At 38.4% G+C, this 22,137-nt stretch overlaps 2 protein-coding genes, 1 long non-coding RNA gene and 1 pseudogene across 6 annotated transcripts in view; 2 read left to right on the forward strand and 2 right to left on the reverse strand.

Annotated features, from left to right (window-relative positions):
• Positions 1-1,706: 1,706 nt before the first annotated feature.
• Positions 1,707-5,789, reverse strand: LOC143906719 (uncharacterized). The gene is made up of 4 exons (XM_077422963.1): positions 5,727-5,789; positions 2,464-2,685; positions 2,164-2,269; positions 1,707-1,850 (listed from the first exon to the last, which is right to left on the reverse strand). The coding sequence occupies exons 1-4, from the start codon at positions 5,787-5,789 to the stop codon at positions 1,840-1,842; spliced, it is 402 nt and encodes a 133-aa protein (XP_077279089.1). The 3' UTR covers positions 1,707-1,839.
• On the reverse strand, positions 5,378-6,934 carry LOC143906720 (transcription initiation factor TFIID subunit 11-like; annotated as a pseudogene). Its single transcript, XR_013259627.1, has 5 exons — positions 6,899-6,934; positions 6,548-6,812; positions 6,364-6,453; positions 6,141-6,237; positions 5,378-6,063 (listed from the first exon to the last, which is right to left on the reverse strand). The product of XR_013259627.1 is annotated as a transcription initiation factor TFIID subunit 11-like (transcript).
• A 218-nt stretch (positions 6,935-7,152) lies between these two features.
• Positions 7,153-8,896, forward strand: LOC143906707 (uncharacterized). 2 transcript variants are annotated; one of them, XR_013259625.1, is made up of 3 exons: positions 7,237-7,804; positions 8,230-8,306; positions 8,390-8,896. It is a non-coding gene; the product is annotated as an uncharacterized LOC143906707 (long non-coding RNA). The 2 variants fall into 2 exon arrangements; XR_013259624.1 differs by having other exon boundaries at positions 7,153-8,306.
• Positions 8,897-20,443: 11,547 nt separating this feature from the next.
• LOC143906753 (cytochrome P450 6k1-like) overlaps positions 20,444-22,137 on the forward strand; it is a 40,035-nt gene continuing 38,341 nt past the window's right edge. For both annotated transcript variants that reach the window (XM_077423013.1, XM_077423012.1), the window contains exons 1-2: positions 20,444-20,515; positions 20,606-20,676. The gene's annotated coding sequence lies outside the window, so the exon portion shown is untranslated. The remainder of the gene's footprint in view (positions 20,516-20,605; positions 20,677-22,137) is intronic.

A 22,137-nucleotide genomic window follows, 5' to 3' on the forward strand; every position in this document is an offset into this window, starting at 1 on the left:
TAATATCATTATAGTACAAAAAGATTTTCGGCAATGGCTAAATTAATGAAGAAACTTTTTACAGACGACGCCAAGTTTTTCTCCTTAAATATCTCGACGGAGATCATTCTTTTGTCATCTGGTGCTTGCACTGTCGCTAACGAAGTTAATTGGTTCAAAAGATCTTGCATCTTATCACTTATCTCCGATATAACCTGTGCCTCCGTGTAGCTTTGATTTTCGCACAGTTGAACCATGAACAAGGCTATCTCCTTGTGAGTTTTTGTCATTGTGAGATTTTCTGAAACAGAATGAATATAGATTATTAGAAAACACAATTTAGTTATAAGATTGCAATAAAGATGCTTCGTGGATATAAAAACGGACAAAGTAAACTCTATTTTCTTCTCCTTATTACCTTTTTGGCATGCGGTGCTACAGTAATTTCTTTAGCAGGAATGTTTACAAGTAGGTCGTATAAATCTATTCTTGATGATATCGATCGAGCTATTACTGCATGCAGCCTGCCACAGTGCAAATATTTCTATAACAATGATAATTAATATAACAATAAAATTAAGAACAACGTAACAGTAATAATAATAGTATCCGTAATAATAATGCAATCTTTCTACAGTTCATTTTGAATAAAGAAATTACATCTTATTTAGCATTTCTTTTACTATCAAAAATATATTTTTTCATAAAATACGTGTCTTCAATTCGATTAACTCATCGTTCACCAAGTCAATCCAAGGAAAGAGATTGTCAGTAACTTTCTTGTGCTTCATCAACGCAGAAAATGTTCTTATCCACTTAAGAAGCTGCTCCAAGCTGTGATGATATACATTCTTCTTTTTCAATAAGAGGGCGGTATATATCAATATTGAAATATTAATCGATGACCAATTTTTCATATTTGATCTTATTAACTGCCTAAAAACGATCTGACAAATTTGTACAAATAATTGTTGCACGATTTTTATATGCGCTTATCAAGAGACACGGTAGTGTCTCGCGCCAAGTACACGCGGAGCGAGACCGACCGTGACTCTTTTACGCGACGCGACGGGTTGCGAGTACTCGAGATGTTGAGATCTCGATAACGAGTGAACGGATCAAGTTTTAAGTAGGCTTGATCGATAGCTTGGGGTCCAATTAGGGGGGGGTTTCTCTCATAATATTCCGCTACGTGCCCTACGAGCGGAGATATTGCGACGCAAAGTCCGAATGTGAAAATTTATTTTTAAGATACGAATACTTCTACGTCGACCGTCTCTCATCTCAATATTATTATGATTATCAGAGAAACGTCACTTTCAGTTTTTCGACGCTGGCGGCGCAGGTATCGCCTGTTTTGATATCGCGCGCGTATTTCGAAATTAGGTCGATAGACTTATCGGTCAGGAGGAAGATTTCTATTTAGGTAAATTAGGTATATATATAATATATATATTGAGTCAATTGCTTCATGTTTATCTGGAGAGATTTCGTATCCTTACATTATTATTACTACCGCTGCCGGAAAAGAAGGTTCTCTACGCTTGGCAGAAAGTGCCGCTATGGAATTTTTAAGTCAATTCTTATGAATCAAGCTTGAATTCGATGTCTAGGTATCCCAGGTTGCCGATGACGAGGTCCAGATAGTACGCTTCATAGTTTTCGATGTCCAGGTGTAATCGTACGTTGAATTCGATGTCTAGGTGTCCCAGGTTGCCGATGACGAGGTCCACATAGTGCGCTTCGTAGTTTTTGGTGTCCAGGTGTAATAATACACGTTGAATGCGATGTCTAGGTGTCCCAGGTTGCCGATGACGATGTCTAGATAGTGAGTTCCGTAGTTTTCGGTGTCTACGTGTATTAAGGTGGTCCTTTCGTGAGAACAAGTATTAGATAAGTACCTAAATTTGATATATGTTAAATATACAGTAATAAGGGACATGTGTACGAAAAATCAAGTAAGGTTACCGACACTTTACAAGAAATAAGTCATTCTAAATGTGCGTTCGCGGAGCGTGCCATTGTCATTCTATCCTTGTTCACATCTAATGAACGAGAAAGATAAGAATGATCCAAATCGCCACGGCCGAAGTTTTCAACGAATAATACATGTACTTAGCGATCAGATGAATACATTATTCACGTCTTAAAATATTCCCTGAAGTTTCCGGATTTCGTACATACCTTGAAAATAAGGGCTTGCCGAATGATTTGCTCTGATATATGAGGTTAAATAAGTAGTGGATCCACGCGCATATTGCTTTACTCGTACTGTCATGCCTGACCTAACCTAAATCGAGTCCAACCGCACTACTATTGTGATATTTTTTTTAATTAGTAAATAATTAAATAAGATTAAATCGTGCGTGTAAAATCATGTTATATTATTATAATTATTGGGATGCTGTGTAATGTTTGTTTTCAATTACCTCATGACGGATTGTTACTTGACTAGCTGGGTCCGTGAAAGGACCACCTTAATACCTTGAATTCGATGTTTAGGTATCCCAGGTTGCCGATGACGAGGTCCACATAGTGCGCTCCGTAGTTTTCGGTGTCTAGGTGTAATAATACCTCGAATTCGATGTTCACGTGTCCCAGGTTGCCGACGACGAGGTCCACATAGTGCGCTTCATAGTTTTTGGTGTCTAGGTGTATTAATAACTTTAAATCTGAATGGGTGCGTTCAACCGATACTCCGCTAGCCTAGCAATCGTGAGCAGTCGCTCGTTTTTGCTCGTTTCCTCTTCTTTTAATCCATTAGGTCAAAAGAGAGAAAACGAGCAAAAACGAGCGACTGCTCACGATTGCTAGGCTAGCGGAGTATCGGTTGAACGCACCCAATGTAGGACACGTAGATATCGAATTCGAGGTATTAATACATGTAGACACCGAAAACTACGAAGCGCACTATGTGGACCTCGTCATCGGCAACTTGGAACACGTGGCCATCGAATTCAAGGTATTAATACACTTGGACACCGAAAATTATAAAACGCACTATGAGGACCTCGTCATCGGCAACCTGGGACACCTAGACATTGAATTCAAGCTTGATTCATAAGAATCGACTTAAAATTTTCTTAGCGGCAGAATTAAAATTATGTCATGACATAATAAAAATCGCTGAATTAAAATTATGTCTAGACATAATAAAAATTGGACGAAAATTATGTCTAGACATAATAAAAATTGGATGAATTAAAATTATGTCTGACGTAAAAATAATTATCAAAAATATCGATACCTGAAGATATCGGTACATATACAGTTGCGAACAACATTCAGTAAGACACGCAAATAAAAATAAATAAAGAATTTTACAGTTAACGACTTATTAACATTAATCATGCTTTATTGCGATTATGTTTTATGTTGAAATTGAAAAAAATATATACAAAGTGTACAACTAAAAGGGTTACAGATTATTATTTTAAAAAACTAAGCAAAATATTAAATTGTTGTTTTCTTTAGAAATAATAGTCCGTAACACTTTTAGCTTCATACCTTGTATTATATACTGTTTATAAGATTATAAGATATATTGTTTATAAGATTAAGATGCGTAACACTACAAAAAGGCGTGATATCCGTAAAAATTACCTTTTTAAAAAAAAGGTAAAAAAGAGCGCCAAGTACACGCATAGTAGTGTATATGTATTATGTTGTTACCCTGTTATGTTGTTACCTCGAAAAAAACAAAGTGGTAGTATTATACCTCCAAATAGCTTTATCCTGTACATACTGTTTATAAAATGCGTAATATACTACAAAAAGGTGTGATATCCGCATAAAACTATCTTTTTAAAAAAAGGTAAAAAAAGGCGCCAAGTACACGTATAGTAGTGTATATGTTGTTACCTAAAAAAAAAAAGAAAGTGGTAGTATTATACCTTGAAAAAACCTAAGTAACAAGTGGTAGATCTTTATATCTCGAAAAATCTCGAAAAAATCTAAGCAGTAGTATCTTTATTTCCGAAAAATTATAACCCAAGTGATACACGTCACAAAATTATGTTACCTTATCAAAAAGAAGAGTCGCGCTTCAAGTGATCTATTACCATTACAAAAAAGAAATGATATCTCTTTAAATTAGAGCGCCAATTACAGAGAGAACATGTATATTGCCTCAAAAAATAATTGTTGCACTACTTTGAAAAATCTTTACATTGTGTCAATTAGAAAAGAATGTATGATAACAATTTTATAAGATTAAAAAATTTTATTTAAATTTAACAAGGGAATACAAGATATTTAAATACAAAGTTTACATGTGTATTTTTTAATGGTCACAAAAAATTACAGGGGTAACAGTACAAAATACAAATATTTTATTAAAATATTTAATCCAACGAGGGAATACAATTTGTATTGAAATATAAAGTTTATATATAATTTAATCACAAAGAATATTACAGAGGTAACAGTACAAAATAAAAATATTTTATTAAAATACATAAATTTTTCTTGTAAAAAAACTTGGCGCTGTTAGACCTCGAAATTTTAAATAAATAAGGACAACATGAATAAAAATAATTCAGAGAAGAATGCGATGGGAGTAATATTAAATCATTATCAGCGTGGATGTGGGAGTGAATGATATGGGTGTGCGTGACGACGCGGACGGCGGATAATGCAGCTTATAATTAAGTATAGAATAAGTTTATTTATTTATTTAAAATTTCGAGGTCTAACAGCGCCAAGTTTTTTTACAAGAAAAATTTATGTATTTTAATAAAATATTTTTATTTTGTACTGTTACCTCTGTAATTCTTTGTGATTAAATTATATATAAACTTTATATTTAAATACAAATTGTATTCCCTCGTTGGATTAAATATTTTAATAAAATATTTGTATTTTGTACTGTTACCTCTGTAATTCTTTGTGACCATTAAAAAATACACATGTAAACTTTGTATTTAAATATTTTGTATTCCCTTGTTAAATTTAAATAAAATTTTTTAATCTTATAAAATTATTATCATACATTCTTTTCTAATTGACACAATGTAAAGATTTTTCAAAGTAGTGCAACAATTATTTTTTGAGGCAATATACATGTTCTCTCTGTAATTGGCGCTCTAATTTAAAGAGATATCATTTCTTTTTTGTAATGGTAATAGATCACTTGAAGCGCGACTCTTCTTTTTGATAAGGTAACATAATTTTGTGACGTGTATCACTTGGGTTATAATTTTTCGGAAATAAAGATACTACTGCTTAGATTTTTTCGAGATTTTTTGAGATATAAAGATCTACCACTTGTTACTTAGGTTTTTTTGAGGTATAATACTACCACTTTCTTTTTTTTTAGGTAACAACATATACACTACTATACGTGTACTTGGCGCCTTTTTATACCTTTTAAAGATTATACATCATGAAGATCTTGACTGTGTAATAAAATATAACTAATTGTAAGCTGTAAGAAATTACATACAGATAACTACAAATTATCAGATTTTCTTATCACATAAGAAATATTATTGTATTCATGAAACTCCCGAAATATGAATATGCGTATGTTACATATGATTGCATGTGTGTGTACTGAGTTTATAATAAAATATTTTGCTATTTGCCTGCTCTATGTGCTTTAATAATAATTGTTAATAATAACTGTTTAAAATTGATAATCATTATGTATTAATAAAATTTGCTTACGATATAAAAATACGTGACTATGTTCGACTTAATTTACGTGAAGATGAAAAATATAAAACGATTGCTAGTAAAACATTTACCACATATTTATAAATTTTAACTAACTGCCGATAACGCTTTGAATGTAAAAGCTGAATAGCCATAGTAATTTAATACGTAAAAAGCCCAGTTTTGATCATTGAGCGAATTACATAATTTATATTTAGATTACGCTCATAAAATCTAATATCGGTAGGCTTCTATAAGAGAAGCATTGTATTAATATGTCGCAAATATTGGACTAATCATAGCCTGAAAAAGCTTTGTGCCCTCGACCATTCGGTATTTGACCCTGCAGTCTTAATCTGCGGACAGCTTCTCTCAAGTGCTTTGGTGGTAATGGACCGGTTTCATTCTGGGCCTCCATAACATCTAAAGCTATACAACAAGCACAATATAATCTAGAATTAAATTCCAATAATATTCTAACCGTACTTATAAAAAAGAGCTCGTACCTTTTTCAACAATCTCGCCAACAAATACCTCAGCAATTCCCGACATAGCTACCCGACAACGTTCTGAAACACTGAACAGCCTGTTATGGTTTGCATATATATATATATATATATATATATATATATATATATATATATATAATCTGTGAAACATATTTAGTATAATACTTCTTTAATGGAATAGCTCTTTCTTTTGTGAATAACGACTAAAAATAAGGTGCGTACCCTCTTTATAGCTGCTTTTGGAAATGCAGATCGTCTGTACATCTCGTATCTGTCCACGTGATCTTCAGTGAAGTTGGATACTAGTACTCTGTAAAAGAAAAGTTCTCAAAAATATATTCTCAATAGTCAAGCAATAAACTTGTTATACGTACACATAAACTTGTAAGACGTCAAATACGTACTGCATCTTTTCTTTCTCCTTCTCTTCTATCTCTCTTCTGCTCTTCTCCTTACTCTCCCGCCTTTCTTTTGTACTGACTGGGTTGGCGAGGTATCATAATATCATTACTGAATATATCCTCTGCAGTCTTCGTCTTCCTTCCTGTCAAATTCCTGCTTCACAATCTCTATTGCCTCCACAATCCGTTAAGTAGAATTAGATCCTGTATTTTCAGTCTCTTCAGTATCCGACTGCGATTGAAAGCTCATTGCATCCAACAACTCCACCTAAGTAATACAGATAATAATTAGTTAACTCTCTTAAAAAATAAGTTGTAAAATTTAATTTAATGTTTAATGTTTTTTCTACTAACAGTAAAAATAGAAAAGTTACAAATTTTAAGTAACATCAAAGAAAAGGGTGACGTAAAAAGAAGGAAGATAAGAGAGATAAGTGATTTCGAAGTACAACAGATAGTAAAAGTGAATAAAAGAGAGAAGGAAAACATGTAAAATGTAATATGAAATGAAAAAAGAGCATTTTTATCTTTTTCTAAAGGCCATCGCACACAAAATTGCATAGGCTGCATAAGCATAGCATAAGACCGCTGGACCAATGAGCATTCAGCATAAAGTCGCCATATTGATTTACAGAACATGACAGAAGCATAGGCAGAACATATGCATAAATAACGAAAAATGCCATGCGTAGCATAAGACCGGCTGGACCAATGAGCATCGAACATAAAATCGTCATATTGATTTACAGAGCATAACAGAAGCATAGACAGAACATGTGCGTAGTAAACGAGAAATTCCATAAAAACGAAATTTCAACCAATCAAATGCCAGTCATGAGCCTCGATCACCAAAGATGCGTTCGAGAAACACGCTACTAGAGCTGATGGTGCACTTTTCGAACATACCCCAAGATAGCAATCCTAATTATTTTGATGTGTATCGAATATTGTGTTGTTCGTGTGAATATTGTTGTTTATTACCGAGCATATAGCAAATAAAAATATGGAGGAAGATCATGATAATTATTATGCGAAAAGAAGTGAAGATGAAGATGAAAATTGCAATAATAATATACTTTACAATAGAACTTCAAGAGAGGACGAGTCTCTGTTGGTGGATGTTGTTAAAGGTTACCCCCATCTGTATGATATATATATATATATATATATATATTGTATATAAACAATCAAGAGATTTTAAAGATATAAAGAAAAAAAATAATTCATGGGAAGAAATAGGAGAAATCTTAAATGCGACTGGTACATTTTTCTTTTATACTATAATATTACATTTATATATGTGACTGTTTTAATATATTTTAATAATTATAATGTATTTCTTATGTATAAATATAGTTGTAATGTGTGTGCATATGCGAGTAAAATAGATTTTTATTTTATTTATATGTATATATTTCAGCTGCGAATGGCTAGTCTATAATGAGTCGTTGATCGTTAGTCAGATGTCGGAAGAGAGTCAGAAGAAAGTTATAAGCGTATCGTAAGGCAATCGGAAGTCTGTAATCGGCGATCGTAAGCGATTGGCCAAATGCCATCTCTTACGATCGCCGTTTACAGACTTCTGATTGCCTTACGATACGCTTTATCACTTTCTTCCGATTCTCTTCCGACATCTGACTGACCATAAGATATATTATGTTGAAATAATTTGTTATTTTATTCAGATCTATAACAAATATATCACATTCGACTACCAAACAATTAAGTCCGATCAGGAAGAGTGTATTAACAAAAAAATCAGGTGACTTTAGTTAATAAACAACTATTAATTTTAATAATTTGGAAAATATTGTGTTATTGTTTTAAATATAATTTAAATTGTAGGTTCCTCAAATAGGTGTGTATTAAGGAATATTGGATCCACTCACAACGAGTATGATACAATCAACAAATCACCTAAAAACATGTTGAAGACTGGATTCACACCAGCAATGGAAGTTTCTCACAGTTCCTCAATACATTCCCGTTGTTCTGACTTTCTACCCCATTTACATAACATTGATATTCCTGCTTCTCAGAAAAACATATGTAACCAACGTAAAGCATGCACTATAAATCCTATATCTGCAGAAGAAACAAGTACAGTTAAACATTTAGAATTGTATTATGAAAATACTGTACATGAATCAATATTAACACATTTAACATTTTCTTCCTCAGAAACATCATTAGACAACAACAATGAGTTTTCTGCACTGCGTAGCCCAGATGAATTATATAGTGACAAAGAAACAGTCTCTTCAGTAGAATTTTCACAAACATTAAAACAGAAAGAAGTTTTATCGGTCACAAATTTAAAAATAGTATCACCTAATAGAGAAATAGTTTCACCGACCCAATGTAAAATCTTCATCATTGCTTGTTGACTCTCCTTCAAAGATATCGAACTCTGCAGCACTGTCTGTACACTCTTCCTTATCAAATATACCGACAAAATTAGCAAAGAAAGTTAAACGCAAATCCACAGCAGATGATGAAATAGATGATTCTTTTGTAAAATTAACTTCAGCGGTAACAACTCATTTCGAAAAAAAGAACCAAAATACAATACCTTCTGATGTCTTACAATTAGATGAAGAAAACATTTTTGGTAAAACTGTTGCATGCCAATTAAAAAAAATCGCAGAACCTGAAAAAACTAAAATAAAAGGGCAGATAATGAAAATACTATATAATTTGTAATACAAAAGGTTTTATTATACATTTATGAAATAAAATTACGTTTATAAAACAAGTTGATTATACATTTTTACGACATATCCCTGTTGCGTCCTCTACGAATATAATCAATTTGCCACGGCACTGCACCTTGTGCTGATGACAAATATTCACAGAGAGTATCCCTTTGAAGGTAAGCATGTGTTACTGCTCTACGTACATTAGTAGGTCGCAAATTAGTTGCATTATTTAAACCTATTCTCCATTCACCTTGTATAACATGTCCTATATTATCTTCATTGTCAACATAATTTGGAGGACAGTAAATTTTTTCTACATTAGGTGCACCATTATTTTGCGTCATTAAAAAATTATGCAAATTTACTGCCGCCATAATTATTACATCTACGTGCTCAGGATTCATACATATGCAGCGTTGAAAAACTCTCCATCTTGAGACAAGAATACCAAACGTATTTTCAATAACACGTCTGGCTCTAGATAATCGATAATTAAATATAGACTTTGCCTCACTTAGAAAATGCCCAGGATAAGGCCGCATTATTCGTTTGGATAATGGAAATGCCTCATCAGCCACGAAATAATGAGGCATTTCTATATCAGATAAGGGTAACTTAGAATTCTCGACGGGTATATTAAGATTATCATCATTTAAGCATTTCCCAAAATCAGATTGTGCGAATATACCGCCATCACTTGCACTACCATACGCGCCACAGTCAATTATTGTAAATTTATACTGATCATCGCATGCAGCTAATAATACAATACTGAAAAACTTCTTATAATTAAAGTACAGGCTACCGGAATTTGGTGGTGCTTTGATTGTAAAATGTTTCCCGTCGATTGCTCCAAGACAATTGGGGAAATTCCAACGATTTAAGAATCCAGCAACTATTTCTTTCTATTTTTCTTCTGTAGGCGACTTTAAATATATGAGGCTTAAAACTTTTATTGTTATTCTGCATGTTTCTTTAATAATGTTGTAAGCAGTCGATTTTCCTATTCTATGCGCAAAGGCAATTGAAGATATTTGATCACCTGTCGCAAGATATCTGGAATGAAACAAAATTATGTAGCAAAACCAACATTTACTGTAATGATAAACCGATATCTACAGTAAATACCTGAGCATAATAAGAATCCGTTGTTCTGCTGACAATGCTCTCCAATTGTTCTTTTGTACGTGAGGTTGTAACCGAACGATGCTTTATCTGGTCACAAGAGACGCTGATTTGCCCTAAAAGTCATCGGTCGCCACTCGGTTTAATTTCTACCGAGAAGGTAAGTATCTTGACTGTGAACTATGATATGGTTCCTCAATTTGTCGAAACAATTCAAATTTCAGAATCCCGCCACGGGGTCCTCTTCACTATCGCCTGTTATCAGGGATTTGATAATGATCGCCTCCCGATGTCGTCCAGGTTCGGAGATTGGGCGTCACCCGCTCGCGCAGGTAAGTACGAGTACGATAATTCTCTAACTCTTTCTAAATATTAAATTCCCGCCAGGTGGTCTCCATCTGGGGCGTCTCCTCTCGGATCTGTGCCCTCAATCGCCAGGCTGGGTCAACGTGGGGCCAAGATGGCGCGACACCCGCTCAATCGGCTAAGTCCCAACATCGAGGGTTCAAAAACTAACTAATTCTCTTTTATTTTCAGGTTTTCTCGACACGGTCCTCATCCCCGTCGCCGGCGCAATGGATCAACGTGATTTTCGATGCCCAAGGTCACCGCGTATAGGAGATACCGCGTCACCCCGAGAACTGTCGCACGAACACCCACTAATGTTATAAACATTTAGCTTTTCGCGGTGCGGTCCTCATCAGTGGCATCCCCGGAAGCAGACCCGATGATGATTTACGATCCGGATGGACTCCTTCGCAAGATGGCGCGACACTCCGCTTGGTCAGGTAAGTAGAAGGTGAGAAATCATTAACTTCGTATTTATGTTCGCAAATAATTCTTCCATTTATTCATTATTGTTGTTTCACACAGCTGGTTGTTAACAATCTTTGGTTTCGCACAAAATGGCGGTCGCATGTCTCGCAAAGTGCGAAGTGTTCGTTTTCGGTACGTCCAAACCTTCCGCCTTTCGTATCGGCGGCAGTAACGCGTTTCGCGGGCGTTGCCGGTTGTTATGAGCGCTTAGGTGAATTATAATCGCAATCCGGTTTGTAATCGCGATTGTTAGAACGATACTCCGTGATATACGCGCGAGACAAAACGTGTTATACCTACGAGCGTTCCCGACAGACTGCTTCGAGCGGTCCGGCTCTCTCGGGCTCCCCACCTACGGCAAGTTACCCCCACCATGGGATATCGGCCGCTTTTTCTTCGCAGTACTTTTCCGCTCGCCGCGTTAACAATGGTTGGTTACGAGTTTCGCACCGCCAGGTGTGCGCCAGATGTTCGTCGCTACGCAGTTACAATAATTGTTATTCACACCTGGCTATGCCCTATGCTCGCGGTGGAAATTTCCACTCGGAGTACCGTGTACTTGACACCCTGAGGCGGACCCCGGGTAGTGGTTTTCCATCTCCCGCACGTTTTACGCCAGGACGACGCCGACCCGTGCGCACGTCCTCTCCTACCATGTTTCACGCGACCCCGGGTCAACTTCCTGAAGAAGATGTCCGCGTCTTGATCGCGACCTCCGCCGTTGACGGCGACCCCCTGGTCTCCCTTCCACGGACCTTCCCAACCCTATTCCGGCCTGAGACCCCGTGGATGACGTCCGGTTTATGAGTTCCGGCGACATGTCGCCGGATCTTCCGTCCGGGCGGTCGGATTTCGGCGCCGACCCGTTCCCTGGGTGTACCAGGTCGGGTTTATCGAGACCCGCTGGCCTTTCCTCGTAGATGACGCTCGGTTCGTCATCTCGCTTCCTGGTGGTCGTATCGCACCCGGACTTGGTCGGATTCATCTCGCTCGGTCTTGTCGTTCGAGTTCCGTCGTGATGCTTGTCGCCCTGTCCCTGCTTCTCTGACCCGCGCGCCCTGTCGCGCTAACTCGCGACCCAGTGCACGAACTTCGCCGGATTTTCGCAAGTCGCTCCTATCCGGCCTCATAATACGGACCGCGCATCTATCATTCGCGCGACACCTCTCGTTTCGTGGGTTCGTTGCCTTGTCGCGCTAACTCGCGACCCAGTGTGCGAATCATGTCGGATTTTCGCGAGCCGCCCTATCTTTACTCCGTTATATGGACCGTGTATCAACCGTTCGCGCGTCGCACCCCATTTCGTGACTTTGTCGCCCTGTCGCGCTAACTCGCGACCCAGTGTACGAATCATGTCGGATTTTTGCGAGTCGCTTTCTCTCGGTTCCGTTATACGGACCGCGTATCAACCGTTCGCGCGGCGCACCCTGTTTCTGGACTTCGGTGCCCTGTCGCGCTAACTCGTGACCCAGTGTACGGATCACGTCGGTTCTCGGTGAGCCGTCCTCTCTTGGCTCCGTAATGCGGACCGCGTCTCTACCGTTCGCGTGGCGCACGTCGTTCTGGGGCATTTATGCCCTGTCGCGCTAACTCGCGACCCAGTGTACGGATCACGTCGGTTTTCGGTGAACCGTCTTCTTTAGGCTCCCTAATGCGGACCGCGTCTCTACCGTTCGCGTGGCGCACGCCGCTCTGGGGCATCGGTGCCCTGTCGCTTTAACTCGCGACCCAGACGGATCGCGTCGGTTTTTCCACGATACCTTTTCTCGGACCTTCGTCGTGCGAACCACGTCGAAGATTGTGTGTGGCTTGACCGCCGTATACGTTTTCGCGCGTCACCGCGATCCATGCACGAAAACCAAACTAAAATTCTCTGCGGGCGGGCCGTGTGCCTTTCGGCCTATAATGAAACGAAAATAATGAGAATCGGATCGGGGAATCGAACTTATTGCTTAATTCTTAATCTCTACATGGAGCCGCTGCTCCGCGAGCATCGTCGCAAACTTACGTCTAATCGCGCCGGACGGACCTTCAAATTAAAATAAACGAAAATAATTTTACCTTACACCCTCTCACCCCGCGAATCTAATCGCTTAACAAACTATTCCCACGGGTCAGGGTTCCCTGTCGTGGTCCGTCCTCGGAACGCTTCGGAGGGCTGGCTTTAAGCCGGGGCGTCTTCTATCCTCTTCGCGGAATCCTCCCCGGAAGAGATGCTCCCGAACTCCTCGTCCAGCTCGTCCCGTTTGTCTGGCGTCGCTACCTGCGGCGCCACCGTCCTTGTTCTTGTCGGTTGGTCGACACGGGGCGTGCGGTTGCAAGGTCGCAATAGATCTATTAATTTATAAAAAGTAGAGACATTCATTCGAGTATATTTGAAGAACATTACTAGATCTTCTTTTAGCTCTTGAAAGAGATGTTCGAAATCACCAAATTGTGGTCGAGCCGCATATATCGGTCGTACCCATAATCGTTTATTATTATTCCGCTTACGTTTTCGTAAAATTTTATAACACGCTATTACTGCGATAAGTGCGATATAATCGTCCGTGTCATCCGTGTCCATTATATTGAACGATATTTGAGGAAAGTGCTGTCCTGGCCGATTTAACTTTCTCTTTGGTAACAACTTAGAATATCGTCGCGTCTCCAACTGGAAGTTCTAGTTATTTAATACAAAAGGCCCTTCACACAATAAAGCATATATTAAGAATAAGAATAAATATTAAATATTATGCTATATAAATACAGAAATATCCTATAATAAAGGAGTGTTCCTATTTTTATCTCCCTATATTTATCTTATATTTTATTCTTTTCCATTGTGCGTTACGTTTAATTATTATTTGTATTTTTGATTCTTAATATTTAAGATTTTTAATATTATTCTTTAATTCTTCCTAATGTGTGTTCTATTGTGCGCACTTCTCGTACATACTTTTCTCGCTTTTGACAAATGTCAATAATATTTAGGTTAGGAGGTTCTTCTTCAGTCTCTGATTGGAGTGAAGTTATGCTATGCGTAAGACTCTAGCTATGCGTACTTGTGTAGATTGCGTATTTCTCTTATGCTTATGCTATGTTATGTCTATGTTCTATGCATTTTGTGTGCAATGGCCTTAACTCTTAAAACTGGAAAAGAATAAAAAAAAATTGAACCGATAATAAAATAACTTACGATAATTCCTTCGCGCGTAAACGGGATTGATCTCCTCGGCATCAGCTCCCTGCCGTCAATATATACATGCATACAACGTTGAGAAGAAACGATATAAACGTTTTGTAGGATTGTGCGAAGTTTTGCTTGCATAGCACAACCATTGAAGCGCAGAAATACTGACAGTCCCATCAAACGTACCAGCTTTAAATAGCAATCCTTGACCTATATCTCCCAAAATTAAGTCACCATCTAATTCTCTTTCATCAACAGCTACGTCTAAAAATAAAATAATGTGTTAATATGATTATATATCAAGATATATATATATATATATATATATATATATATATCTTTCACGCAAATTTTTACAGACAGCGTTACTAGCAACGTGCACAACTTCATTTGAGGTTATAATTGGGTACAACATTCATCGCACGATACTTTTATACGTGCAAATCGGAAACGTACCTCAAGTCCAGCTCTTCTGCGATCAACGAAGTCGGGATCGAACGTGTCAGTCGTCATACTTTCTGCCAAGCGTAGACCTTCTTTTCCTTCTTCCTTCTTTTCCGGCAACGGTGGTAACACGATGTAGGGATACGAAATCTCTAGATAAGCACGAAGCAATTCAATTCAGTATATCGCCGGCACGATTACGGTGTAACTGCCGTTTCGCGTACGCGCGTATGCGCGCGTTGTCGCACCTTACCTCGCGACAACGTGCGGCTCGTGCAAACGTTAACGCGTGGCCGCAATCGCGCGGCAGAAACGCCTCGTACGAACAGGCTCCTTGATCTCAATATCAGCTCCCTGCCGTCAATATAAAAAATAATATAATAGGTTATAACCTGTATGTATAAACACTCACGTAAACGTAGTATATAAACAGTAAATAAAATAAGTATAACAGTAATATATAGAATAAGATAATTATAGGATAATTACATAAAACAATTACCTTGTTGAATTAATCGTCGCGTTGCGTAATAAAGAGTCACACGGTCGGTCTCGCTCCGCGCGTATTACCGTGTCTCTCGATCGATCGAGATAGGTTAAGTGATGATGAACTGACTGACAGCGCGCTAAACGAACGCACTGTCTGCACTGCACTGCACTGCGACACTAACGCCGCTAGCCGCCAGTATCGAAAAAGTGAAAGTGACGTTTCTGATTATGACGTCATCATATATCGGCGTTAGGAGGAAGTATCTTAATAAAAAATTTTCACATTTGGACTTTGCGTCGCAATATCTCCGCTCGTAGGGCACGTAGCGGAATATTATAAGAGAAACCCCCCCTCCCTAATTGGACCCCAAGCTATCGATCAAGCCTACTTAGAACTTGATCCGTTCACTCGTTATCGAGATCTCAACATGTCGTATACTCGCAACCCGTCGCGTCGCGTAAAAGAGTCACGGTCGGTCTCGCTCCGCGTGTACTTGGCGCGAGACACTACCGTGTCTCTTGATATTTGAGATAGCAATTTATATTTAATTCTATTGTATTTTCCAGTTTTTTCTACCCCTATTTCATATATAATTAATTAAAATTCAGTCTGTAGAAAACTTCATAAGTTGCGAGTTTCACATGTCACATGTCATTTAGTGAATTTCAAGATAATATCGATTTTTAATAATATATTTTTACGAGAAACGGAAGAAAATAAATAAGTAATGGAAGAATATAAGAATTGTAAGTTAAAATTACATTTATCTACTACATATATATTGTTGCGCCCGTGCCGAGACGCCCGGTAGAAGCCCGAAAAGCAGTCGCGAAGCGCTGCGTGACCATGCGTGACGTCGAGCCTTGACGACGAGCTGTTGCGTTTGTTTGTTTACTTCTGCCGTCTGTTAGATTGTCCGCCGGGCCTTCGAACCGTTCAGACGTGTTCACGAGCCATTGTTCTATTACATTACTGCATTAAACGAGTTCTTTTCTATTTGTGAGTTTTTATTCCCGGTAACGGGATTGCGCGCCGCGTTCGCGAGTGAGTGCGTGAAAGTGTGTGCTGCGAACGCGCGGTCGAGCGCAACATTTTGGGGGCTCGTCCGGGATCGAACGGATCGATCGGACGAGCGAGGACTAGACGAGCGACGAGCGACGAGCTACGATTTCCTCATGGCTGCAAGGAAACGACTCCGAGTAGCGACTCCACAGTCGGACGCTGCGGAGATGACGTCGGAGGTGGTGACCCTCCAGGCGGTGATTCAAGAGGTCCGGCTCCTGCGCGAGGAACAGGCGCGGAGAGAGAGGGAGTACGCCGAGACGTTCCGCCGGCAGGAGGAGGAGCTCCGTCTTCTCCGAGGGATGAACTCCGGCGCACAAACACAGCTAAGTCATTCTAATAATAGAGCGTCTGGAGACTCGGGGACGCGAGTCGCGAGCGGCGCGGGGGCGCGAGACGCGTACGCGAGCGAAAGGGGCGCGATCTCAAGCGCCGCGGGAGCGCGAGTCGCGCATGCGGGAGAAAGAGACGTGATCTCGAGCGGCGTGGGAACGCGAGTACACGCGAGTGATAGTGTCGCGGTCGCAAGTGCCGACCTGGGGTACAAACTGAAACCCGACACGTACGACGGAACAACCCCGTTACAAGAATATTTCTCGCAATTGAGTTTGATCGCGCGTGCGAACCATTGGGATGACGCCACAAAAACGATCGCGTTGGCTTCGAGCCTGAGGGGAAAGGCACGCTCGGTCTTGGAAACGGTTTAAGATGTCGAGCGGTTAGATTTCGCGGAACTTAAAACAAAACTTGAGTTACGTTTCGGGGAGGGACGACAATCACAGAACTGTTACGTCGCGTTTACGAACCGTAAACAAAAATTCGGGGAGGATTTGGCGACACTCGGATCTGAAATTGACAAACTTTCACGCCTGGCATACCCCGAGTGCCCATATGAGCTTCGTGACAAAATCGCTTGCGCGCAATTTGTTACGGTCGTTTCCGATCATTTCATTCGGCGAGCGCTTCAAACGGAGGGAATAACTTCCCTGAATGTGGCCGTTGAAAGGGCCAAGGCGCTGAAAACTCTTCAGGGGGATGATTCTAAAAGAAATGAAAAAAATTTTAATAAAAATCCTGGCGGTGCCCGGGGGGAGTGTTGGACTTGCGGTAAAACTGGGCATTTTCAATCGGAATGCCCCAATGAGGGAGGCGCGGTTTAGGTTGAGCTTGGTGGGGTGAGCTAAATAAAATGTAAAATGTGTTCGATTTCTTTAACTTTTTACAGCGATTTTGTTTTGTGTTTCTGTGCGTTGTTTTTTTTTGTTTTACAGGGAAACGACGGCATGTGTTGGTGAGATCGATAGGAGTCTCCACGTATGGCAGATCGACAGCCAGAACTCCCAATCCGACGTGGACCGCCTGCCCACGGTTTTTGACCCGTGGTTTTCCCGTGGGCCATAGGGCGAATGCCGGCGGGGACCTGGGGAGCCCTGCGGGGCGCAGGGTCCACGGGAAGTTTCCCCCCCCCCTTGTCCGAAGATTTTGCGGGAGAGCAGCGGTCGAGGAAGAGGACGACATTTCGGAGTACCGGAGGACTCGAGGGCGAGACAGTGCGGACGGCCCTCCTGAATACGGCTTGGGAGAGTCTGGCCAGCTCTTCTCAGAGGTCGATTGTGAGGAGAAGGTCGTGGCGGCAAGAAGCTGTACTCGTCTGGGCGCTGTTCCTCTTTGATTGTCGGGGCGACAATCTAAGAAGAGGGGGGGGGGCAGTGTTGCGCCCGTGCCGAGACGCCCGGTAGAAACCCAAAAAGCAGTCGCGAAGCGCTGCGTGACGTCGAGCCTTGACGACGAGCTGTTGCGTTTGTTTGTTTACTTCTGCCGTCTGCTAGATTGTCCGCCGGGCCTTCGAACCGTTCAGACGTGTTCACGAGCCATTGTTCTATTACATTACTGCATTAAACGAGTTTTTTTCTATTTGTGAGTTTTTATTCCCGGTAACGGGATTGCGCGCCGCGTTCGCGAGTGAGTGCGTGAAAGTGTGTGCTGCTAACGCGCGGTCAAGCGCAACAATATAATATATATATATATATATATATATATATATATATATATATATGCATGTGTAATATGTTTAATATAAATATAAATATAAATAGAATATATTTAATCTTTTAAAATTTTAGTATTGGATGACGGTTGGAATAAAGCATTAATAGAAATGATGATAAAAGACGAGGAACTTATTGATAACATGATAAAATATTATGAAAACGTATCACAGATAAAACGTATCGTGTATTGTGAATTTTTGAAAAAAATTCACAAAAGTAAGTGAATATTAAATATAACAAAATTTTAGAATTGTTTGTAATAACACGGGCGTGTTGCGCTAATGCATTGTTAAAGGTTAATTAATTCAACGATGTATTAGCGCAACACACGCGTGTGCGCGTGGTGCGCGCGCGTGTGTGCGGATCTTTAAACTATTAATATTAAAAGCCATGATATTTATACACTGACAGAATTTTCGCTAAGAATTTACTGTAATAAATTATGTTATTTTATAGAATATAAAGATATTCAAATGGCGGAAGAAATAAAACAGAAAGAGAAAAAAAACAAAAATTTAAAGATGACAGTGGAGACGAACCTGAAAAAGAAAAAGAAAGAAAACCGAAAAAGAAAAAAGGAAATGCATGAAAACATATTTAAATAAATTGTTAAATTTTTTTTATAAACATTTTTGGAGATTAAAACATGTCTTTAATAAATTATTTAAAATAGTGTAAATGTTTATTGGAAGAAGCATATTTATAATTATTTAAGATTTAATAACGATATTGCTATCGTAGAGGAAAAACGGAGGGAAAGATAGAGGGATATAGAAGAATTTGTTTACAGAGTAAGTGAATATTAATTATGATTAAACAAAATTACAAAATGGCTTTTAACTCTATCAATTAAAAAAAAAACAGGCTGATATCTCAATATTTGCGGAAGTTAGAGCAACCACGGACATTTCTAAAAAAATTTAAAATTTTTTTAAAAAAGAACCCCTTTACCGATCATCGTCAAATTCAATACCAACCTTCCTTAAATAATACTCTATCGATTAAAAAAAAAAAACAGCCCGATATCTCAATATTTGCGAAAGTTAGAGCAACTACGAACATTTCTAAAAAAAATTTAAAATTTTTTTAAAAAAGAACCCCTTTACCGATCATTGTCAAATTCAATACTAACCTTCCTTGAATAATACTCTATCGATTAAAAAAAAAAACAGCCCAAAACCTCAATATTTGCGGAAGTTAGAGCAACCACAACATCAAATGTGCACATACACACACACACACACACACACACACACACACACACACACACACACACACACACACACACACATACATACACACATACGGACATTTTTTTTAGGCGATATTTCGACGTTTTACAACAATCTGAACATATTGGCAGAAATAACTCAAAAACCAATCTCTTCGTTGGTTTCTTCTACCCCTATTTCATATATATTTTTTTTAAATTTGGTTGACTAGACCCAACTTTATACACAATCAAAGGTTCATATACGAAAATCACGAAAATAAAGCTTCCTCTATGAGGAAGCAATAAATGTAATCAGTAAAAACAGTAATAAAAAATTAACAATGCAGCATGCATTTCTTGTGGAAAGTTGTCGAAAATACGCTGTGAAAATTGGTCATGCAAAAGCGAGATTACGATCCATCTATTATGAAAATCCGGATTTGCTATTTTTATTTCTACTACTTACTCTATCATCTCGAAATAGAAATACCACTCGAAAATATTGCATCAAAAAACAAATTACATAGGTATATCTAAAAATAAATAAAGTTAACAAAAAAACTAACAAAAATTATTTAAATTCAATATTTTAATAATTTTATTATGTTTTAGACAGTTTTTGAATTTTTTACATAAATTATACATTTATTTTTAGACACACATTTATGACAAAAATTGTATGGTTATTTAAAAAATGAAGGCTATTACGATGAATTATATATATAATTTTCCAGTAGTTTAGATATAGAACATTTATGTAGATATTAGGTTTACGTAAAATAATGACGCAATTAGTATGATAACAATAATATATATATTGCTTACAGAAATAACATTACGATAGTAATATTCCATTCTCGTTGCGTTTCTGAGTTAGCAGTCGTCTTAGCACATATTAGGTAAATATATACATTGTTTATAAACACAGTCAAAATATATTAATGTATTACAATCTCGCACTATTTCTTGTAACTATCGATTTGTAACAGAAGCAGAGAAGCAGAGAATACGAGAGAAACAAAGAAAGGAATCCATTAAAATAACTTCTTTGAAATACGTCGTAAGTTTTAATTTAAACATTAAAATTTAAACATTAGTACTAAGATTTTTGATTGAATAAAAAACAATAAACATAATTTAGGGAAGAATGCGACAGGAGTAAAAAAACAGCGCCAAGTTTTTTTACAAGAAAAATTTATTTATTTTGTTTTAATTAAATATTTTTATTTTGTACTGTTACTTCTTTAATTCTTTGTAATTAAAATGATTCTTTGTTATATTAAAAATTTGTTAAAGAGAATTATGAAGCTATTATCACTTGGGTTTAGAATAGGAAGACCCTTGAATAGGAATACGAAGATACCACTTGGGTTTTATTTCTTTAAAGTAGTTGCATAACAATTATCTTTCAAAGCAATATACATATTCTGTTTACAATTGGCGCAATTTAATTTAAAGATTTCACATCTTTTTTTGAAATACATGTCACTTGAGTTAAGTTAGGTAATATAATTTTGTAAAAAAGAAATTAAAGATTTCACATCTCTTTTTTGAAATACATGTCACTTGAGTTAAGTTAGATAATACAATTTTGTGAAAAAGATATAAAGCTATCATATAAGACGTCGCGGCATTAGGAGAAAGGAGGAGGAGTATCTTAAAAATTTTTCACACACATTTGGACTTTGCGTCGCAATATCTCCGCTCGTAGGGCACGTAGCGGAATATTATAAGAGAACCCCCCTCCCCTAATTGGACCCCAAGCTATCGATCAAGCCTACTTAGAATTTGATCCGTTCACTCGTTATCGAGATCTCAACATCTCGGGAACTCGCAACCCGTCGCGTCGCATAAAAGAGTCACGGTCGGTCTCGTTCCGCGTGTACTTGTGGAGACACTACCGTGTCTCTTGATTACTTAATTTTCCTCGACTTCAGTTATTGTTCTAGCTATATTCCACAGTTCTCATCTTTTAATTAACATACCCACACAGCACGGGGAGCTCCCGAAGAGTTCCTGAGGAGCTTATAAAATTTTTCACAAGCTTTATTTGAACTTCAAAATAATTCGCACGGAGCTCTCCGGGAGCTCCTATGTCCGCTCTCTCTTTTGAGAGCTCCTTGGGAGCTTCAAAGTAATTCCCGGGAAGCTTCCATATAAGCTCCCCGGGAGCTCGTACGTCCACTATTGCGAGCTGCTTAGAAGCAGCACGGGGAGCTCCCGGGGAGTTCCTGAGGAGCTTATAAAATTTTTCACAAGTTTTATTTGAACTTCAAAAGAACTCGCACGGAGCTCCCCAGGAGCTCATATGCCCGCTCTGGGAGTTTCATCGAAGCTCGCAAGAAGTTCAGAAATCATGTTTTAATAGCTCCCTGCGAGCTTCAAAGTAGTTCCCGGGAAGCTTCTATATAAGCTCCCCGGAAGCTCGTACGTCCACTATTGTGAGCTGCCTAAAAGCAGCGACATTAGGTGCTTTCTATTTACATCAAAGCTCAGATAAATCTTACTTCTGTCTTTCTTT

This window comes from Temnothorax americanus, unplaced genomic scaffold (genome assembly GCF_048541705.1).
Source record: "Temnothorax americanus isolate GAGA-0224 unplaced genomic scaffold, ASM4854170v1 Scaffold75, whole genome shotgun sequence".
Lineage (NCBI taxonomy): Eukaryota > Metazoa > Arthropoda > Insecta > Hymenoptera > Formicidae > Temnothorax > Temnothorax americanus.

Bases quoted from the DNA above. Each gene is read 5' to 3' on its own strand.
- LOC143906719 (XM_077422963.1), bottom strand. From the start codon at position 5,789: ATGGCTATTCAGCTTTTACATTCAAAGCGTTATCGGCAGTTAGTTAAA. The intron at 2,686-5,726 runs GTAAATGTTTTA...CACGATTGCTAG, and splicing joins TTAAAATTTATAAATATGTG to GCTAGCGGAGTATCGGTTGA. The intron at 2,270-2,463 runs GTATTAAGGTGG...GACTCGATTTAG, and splicing joins ACCTAAACATCGAATTCAAG to GTTAGGTCAGGCATGACAGT.